The sequence below is a fragment of the Nannospalax galili genome, unplaced genomic scaffold (assembly GCF_000622305.1).
Source record: "Nannospalax galili isolate Female #2095 unplaced genomic scaffold, S.galili_v1.0 scaffold454, whole genome shotgun sequence".
NCBI classification, from domain to species: Eukaryota; Metazoa; Chordata; class Mammalia; order Rodentia; family Spalacidae; genus Nannospalax; species Nannospalax galili.
In genome coordinates, this window is record NW_008334929.1 from 3,979,899 (window position 1) to 3,987,265 (window position 7,367).

Sequence of the window (7,367 nt, forward strand, 5' to 3'; positions counted from 1 at the left end):
GGCTCAGGGATCCACCTGTCTCTGCCTCCCGAGTGCTGGGATTAAAGGTGTGTGCCACCACACCCAGCTAATTTTATGTCTTACAGGGTTTATACTGAGTACAATATTGTATAACTGTATTCATTCAACTGTAAACCTAAAAATTTACAGCCAATTTTGAAAGAGATGCATCTTAGCTCTGGAAATTGTTATTGAATATGTCAATGCTGTTGTAATGAAATATTTTTTCTAATTATGTGGTTATTAAATAAATAATCAAAAAAAGAGAAAAAAAGATCATAATAGCTAAATCACCGTGTTGGGGGACCCTGCTGCTAAAGTTGCAGTCTACCATGTCTGCATAGCTTAGGGAGCTTGGTGCTATATGGAGGACTCTTTCTCAGTGGGGGCTTCCTGCCTGACCTTATCTGGAAAGTGCCTCCAAGCACAGATGCCTGGCCTTATTGCAAACATGACCTTTGGCATAGTTACCTGCAAAAAAACTGCCCCCATGTTTTTTATATATGGTAGATAGGCATTGCCCTATAGCCAGATGATGGGATCCCCCTACCACATGTAAATAAAGCATACTATGAACACCTATCAGCTGAAGATTTGGCTGCCGCCTCCACCCTATATTTTTCCCCGACCCCCACTGAATAAATGAGTTATATCACTAAAAGAAAAAAAAGAAAAATAAAGAAAGCTCCAAGTAAGAAAAGCACGTGTCCTTATCACAATTCATCTCCTCTAAAGTTACCATGCAAAGCAACGAAAGTAGCACTTACAGAAAATGACATTTCCCTAAATGGAATTTCTGTGACAGTCATTGAATGAAATCTGAAATGTCAGAAAATTTTTGAGATAGTTTTTACAAGGCTTTGGTAAGAGCAGCTCCACAGGGAGGACATGTATCTGGAAGGGTGAGTAAGGGAGAGTGCTAGGCTCTGTGCCGTGCTAACCTCTGTGCCGTGCTAACCTCTGTGTCGTGCTAAGCTCTGTGCTGTGCTAACCTCTGCCTTGTGCCATCGTTCGTACAGGGCTGTGCGGTTCCTATAACAACAAGGCAGAAGACGATTTCCTGTCAAGTCAGAATATACTGGAGACAACGGCTCAGGCGTTTGCCAGTTCCTGGGAAATGATGTCCTGTCCTAAAGGAAGCCCCTCTTCATGTGTCAGCATTGAAACAGGTAATGGTGGCAAGAATCAAACTCTCTAGTTAAACATGTGGAACTAGGAATTATGGACTTATGTTTATAGTACAATATGCATGTCAGATAACCCTGGCTCTAGATAGTACTTGTTGTGCTGGCCCAAAGGTAGAAGAAATAGAGAATAATCCTTGCAACTGAGTATATGCCTAGCAAACCCATCTTTCATTTGGAACTCGTTTCTGTGGTCTCACTGTGTCTTTTCTCTTTCTAACACTATTGAAGAATAATATGGTTAGAGGAGGTTTTTAGGAATTATTCACTTTTATTCATTTTCTTTACTTTAGTTTAATGACAAAAGTGGCCATTGGTTTTCAGTCATACACACCCAAACTGCTCACCTCCATGGTTAACAATAGCAAGCCTGGCACAGCTCTCACTGCAACCCCACGATGCATGACTCAACCCACCAAAGACGTCCATTAGCACTAGCTCAATTTCTTCCCATAAAAGCTCATGAAGGATACATTATCTACATCTATATTAATGTAGATAATGGGCCCCCAAGGCCTTACTTACTAGGGACCACAATGAAGTTGCAACCCAAACATTTGAAAACCAAGTGACATTTGGGTCATTCCCATGATGCTGTTAATTTTCAAGAATGCTTCATGTTGCTTTCTTCATAAATAAGGAATGCATTGGAAGCTAGCTTAAAGCTTATTAATGTGCCAATTGGTTATTTCTAAATGATTCTAGGAATTTGAAGCAAGTAGTCTGATCAACTTATATTATTTTAAAATTACTAAAATAGTTCCAATATTGCCTAATAATTTTGAAATGAAAATTCAGTTGGTAGAAGTATTGATATAAACATGCTAATCCATATTCCGGAAGTTTTACTTATTGCATTATTATGTTTGGGGGTTATTGCAGTGAAAACAATTATGATAATACACAAAAGACTGTATGTCTCATAAGAAACCAAGAAAATTTATGTCAAGCAGAAAGAATGCCAGCACTTTCCAGTAGTATATAAATTAAATAAACGGTTGGTGTTTTATATTTGAATTAGTAACATACAGGAGATGAACTCTAAGAATATATTATTAACAGTAATAATTTCATAAAAAGTACTGTGATTGTTGCTGGTGTTTCAGAATATTAGAAATAATTGATTTCAGTGTCTCTGATAGACGAAGCTTCCTTTATGCTGAAAATTATTAAGGAAAGTGTCTTCAACCACCTGTCATTTTTATGAATCTTCTTTTTTGAACTTAGTATTAGGCTAGTTATTTACAAATAAATGTCAATTAAGCACTTTTCAAAAAAACAAATTGAGTATATTTGGTCGATTGATCCTAACAGTGACCTTCAGAAAGCCTGGCCTGACATTTGGTGTGAAGGGAAGCCAATGTGTTGATGGCTGGTTCACTCACCACAATCAGCCATTCCTGTGAATATATAGTCAAGAGACAATCTGAAATGTGACCCCCTTATTCCCATTTTTATATAGAAAGTGCATTTCAGCAGAAAGTTAAATGAATCAATGGTAAAACTAGTAAAGATTTTACTTTGCAGTGTTTCTATGCTGTTTATTGTGCTGTTTTTAAATATAGTGACAGCAAATTAGATTCATTATAGAGACCACTTTAACAACAAAACTGTGTTTATAAAGACAGAACTTGGTGAAATATGCAGCTATTCTTTCAAATGGAGAAATTATGATATTATTGAGGCTAATTCTGGATGAATTAACTTTTTTCAGAAAAGTTTGCTGAAAGCAGCTGTGGGGTTCTTCTTGATTCAGGAGGGCCTTTTGCTTCCTGCCATCAGATTGTGAACCCCAAATTCTATCATGAGGTACGTGAGGGTCTAGCACTAAGAGCCTTTTTCTTAGAAATGCTTTTCTGATTTTGACAAAAGCCTGCCAATCTTAAACATGTTAAAATAAGTGTTATTGCCAATAAATTGAAGTTATGATTAACATTAAAGTCTAATAATTTATTCAATTTCTTAGAAATGCTTTTCTGATTTTGACAAAAGCCTGCCAATCTTAAACATGTTAAAATAAGTGTTATTGCCAATAAATTGAAGTTATGATTAACATTAGAGTCTAATAATTTATTCAAGTATTAGATATACTAACTTCAAAATAGTAATACTAAAACTAATCCCACTACTTGAATATGTTCTTTTTCTTTTCTAAGTGGGTTAATAATTTGCTACTTTAAATATTTTAAAATATTTCAAAATGTTTCAAAGTCTTCTGAATAATTTTAGAACGTAATATATGTTCGTTTCTTATTTAAAAGGAATGCAAAAGATATACTTGCTCTTGTGAAAACAGCCAAGATTGCCTGTGTACGGTTCTGGGCAACTATGTGAAAGCGTGCGCAGAGAAGGAGACCTACCTGGAAGGCTGGAGAGCCGGGCGCTGTGGTGAGTGGTGCGGCCATCTCTGCTTCCTTCCCAGACTCCTGTGCGCACCTGTGCTGTGTCGGGACTAGACAGTTACAAACTCTTACTGATTCTTCCCTGCATGGCTTTCTGCTTTTTAGAGATTATTGGACAAGTCTTGATTTTTACATTTTGATTCATTTCTTTATTTAACATAGTTGTATTTAAATGAGAACAAAATGAGGTATATTCACATAAACACATATTTATGTTCAGCTATTGAACGTTGAAATTTAAATAAGTATTTTGAAAAAAAACTTTAAATTGGAGGCTCAAATATTATATTGTTAAAAGTACGTCTCACACTCTTAGAAGATGACTTCATAAAAACACTTGATTTACCTAAAGAAAAGAATAACCAAAATAATCTCCAACAAGCCAGATGTGGGAGTACATGTCTGTATCCTGGCACTTGGGAGGCTGAGGCAGGAGGATTGCTGTGTTTAACGCCAGCCTGGGCTACATAGTAGAGTGCATGTTAACCTTGGCTGCACAGCAAGACCCTGTCTCAAAAAGTTAAAACACAACAAACCCACCAAACTTTGTGGAAGTACGTCTCTTATAGACATGCTTAACACCTCATAGTCCTGTATCCAGGTAACCCATGAGGTCTGCAAGTTCCCCTATGTGATCTCTTCACATCTCTTCATCTCCATAACCATCAACTTCCTTCAAGAAAACAGCACGCTTTTTCTCTCCTGCGTGATTGTGATGGCCTCTTTCAATATCCCCTTTGCTCCTAATCCACATTCTATAGTGAAAACAGGTAATCTAAAGTAAACCCAAGTAAAACTTTGTCTAAAACATGTGAGTGGTTTCTCCTAGCTTAGAGGGATGCTGTAAACCCAGCCACAGATGCTCTCTGGACTTAGAGCTGTTGTCACTTGGTGTGCTCTCTGAAAGAATTAGCCGCTCTCCCAGTTGAGGGAAACGTAGAATCTCCTCTCATTCTGTTTCCTCAAGACACATCCTAGCTATGCACACCGACAATATGCATCTTGATTTATAGCATGTGCCACAGTCACCCTTCAAAAAGGAACATAAGCTCCAAAAAAGGAATGTGCTGCCTGTGCTACCAGCAAGCTTTGTTTCCAGAAGAATCCGTAAATACACAGGAAGAATTCAATACTAAGAATGAAAACTAAACCAATGAATGAACACCTTTTATCTACCTTTATAGCTTTAATAATGAATAATCCACATAATACCTATAAACAACAATTTGAAGTAAATTTGCTTCTTTTCCTGCATGTATACATAGTCACGGTTGTTTTTTCTCTGTAATTACAGGACTGTCTTGTCCGAGTGGTTTTGTATTCAGCTACAACATCAAAGCCTGCAATAGTTCTTGCCGATCACTATCAGAGAGAGATAGAAGTTGTGATGTAGAAGATGTTCCAGTCGATGGATGCACTTGCCCTGATGGGATGTATCAGAACAGTGAAGGGAACTGCGTTCACAAATCCGAATGTGACTGCTATGTAAATTATGAGGTCATGCAACCAGGCAAACTCATCCAGATCGAGAACAATAAATGGTATGCCAATGACATGCATACATAGAACACAGACACTCATGACACTGACATCAGGTGACACAGACGTGTTATGACACCAACTTCTTCAGAGAAATACTTGCCTACCACTACGAAGTGCCTGTCAGATCTGCCACATTTCTCATTTGCCATCTCTTATTAAGACTAGTTGATACTTGTTTTATTCTGAGGCATGGTCCATTGCATCATAGTGACCATACATGGTTTGCCCTCCTCTGGTTTGAATGCTGAGAGAAGTGTTCTGGAAATTTTTATACAGACAATGCTAATGAGCTCATGCTTAGACAATGCTTTCCAGCACTTTCCAGCTATCTCTTGGAAGGCATCATTCCATAAACACTCATCAAGTACCTATAGGCCAGGTCTTATGCTGATTACTAGAATTACAAAATCCAGTAGCCATTTCTTGTACGTGCAAAACGCACAGGGTGTTTGTTATCATGATGTGTTACTGTAGCTGCCAGCTGAGGAGCTGAGGACACTTCTCAGAGGAGGCTGGCATCTGAACTCTCCTAAAGACTGAATTGGTTTTTCCAGAGAGAACTGCTGTGTGGAGAAGGACTTCTGTAAACAGAATGCAATCATGCAGGGAATGCTTTACAAAAACTGCATATGGGGGCTGCTCTGTAAGACTGGACTAGAAACTTAGATAGCAGCCAGAGTAGAGCTTAGAGTCAGTTTTGTTCCTGAGGAGTTGAGAATTTGGACCCTTTTGACTTCTGTGGTGATGTGGTTTCACTATTTTTTAAATTTTTATTATTATTATTTTTTTGGTCTTTTTGAGACAGGGTAGGGTCTCCCAATAGCCCCACGGCCAGGAACTTGGTAGATGGTTTCACTATTATTTTTATTTTTATTTTTATTATTTTTTTTTGTCTTTTTGAGACAGGGTCTTTCTGTAGCCACAGCTGTCCTGGAACTCACCATGTAGACCGGGCTGGCCTTAAACTCACAGAGATCTGCCTGCCTCTGCCTCCCAAGTGCTGGGACTACAGGCATGCACCACCACACCTGGCATACGTTTTTAATTCTACAGACAGAATTCTTTTCAATATAACTGCAAAAATAGCATTTCCAAATATCTTGCCTATACAGCCCTAGCTTCCCAGGTCTGTCATTTAGACTCTCCCGGAGCAGTGACTGACTTCTCCTGGCCACCCAAAGGGGAAGCAGGACCCCCATCAAAACCCCATCCAGGTCAAAGACATTTGGTTGGGGTTGGATGGTATTGCATTCCTATCCTCTGTAGTGTTGAGGAATCCTGAGACCCCTGGGATGTGGGCTAGCCCTCAGAAGCTACGGCATCTTTCAGTCCTCACAGTCCAGATCTTCATCAGCTCTGGCCTGCACTACTGAGCTAGGTGGCTTTTCTGTCTTTCACCTTGCCTCCTTCTGTGTCTGTCCATGTTCTCCATGGCTAGCATGTCTAAGGTAAAGCACAATTCCGATTGGGCCACCTTCCTGCTCAGGAATGACTGAGATTTGCTTCAGGCATGGTGGCACACGCCTTTAGTCCCAGCCCTCTGGAGGCAGAGGTAGGTGGATCTCTGAGCTCAAGGCCAGCCTGGTCTACATAGTGAGCTCCAGACCAGCTGGGGCTACAGAGAGACAGAGACACCCTGTCTCAAAAAGATAATAAAAAATAAGAGGGAGAGTTGACCCTCTTTAAGGGAGAGACTCTAGACAGGCTGACTAGACCCTAGTGGATGAACCTGCACTGAGGGACATCTGGGTACACTAATCTGACTCCATAGGCCTTAACATACATGACAGAATGCATGAAATTCATTGGGCGGGGGCTACAGGAGGGTGAGAATGGGGGAGGGGTAAAAAGATAAGAGGTTTTGTATGAAATGTACAAAAATTCAATAAAGATATACATTTGAAAAATAGAAAGACAATTGCAAACCATCATCTAAGTCACCCCAAATCTGGCCCCAGCCTAGAGATCACTCTCCCTCACTGAGCATCCTGCTTGCATCCACATGCGGCTCACTGCAGCCCCTGAAACAGCCTGTTCTTTCTGACATCAGTTTTGTAGTCTCATCCGTAGAGGTCCTGGGGATAAACTTTGTGTGGAGTTTTCTCTGACATCCATAGAACTCATACATTCCAGCAGTTCTTATAAGGCTTTCTCTTATAATTCAATGCATCTTCTGGGGACTAAGTCCTATTTGTCTAATTGTCCTTAAAATTTAATGCGTAAAGAGATAAAATGTATT

The 7,367-nt window shown here is 39.5% G+C and overlaps 1 protein-coding gene across 1 annotated transcript in view; it reads left to right on the plus strand.

Annotated features, from left to right (window-relative positions):
• LOC115069707 (mucin-19-like) overlaps positions 1–7,367 on the plus strand; it is a 64,568-nt gene that overhangs the window by 20,135 nt on the left and 37,066 nt on the right. The window contains 5 exon segments of the mRNA XM_029561873.1: positions 1,020–1,169; positions 2,899–2,993; positions 3,446–3,572; positions 4,881–5,127; positions 6,241–6,254. Of these exon segments, the coding sequence (XP_029417733.1) occupies positions 1,020–1,169; positions 2,899–2,993; positions 3,446–3,572; positions 4,881–5,127; positions 6,241–6,254 (633 nt within the window).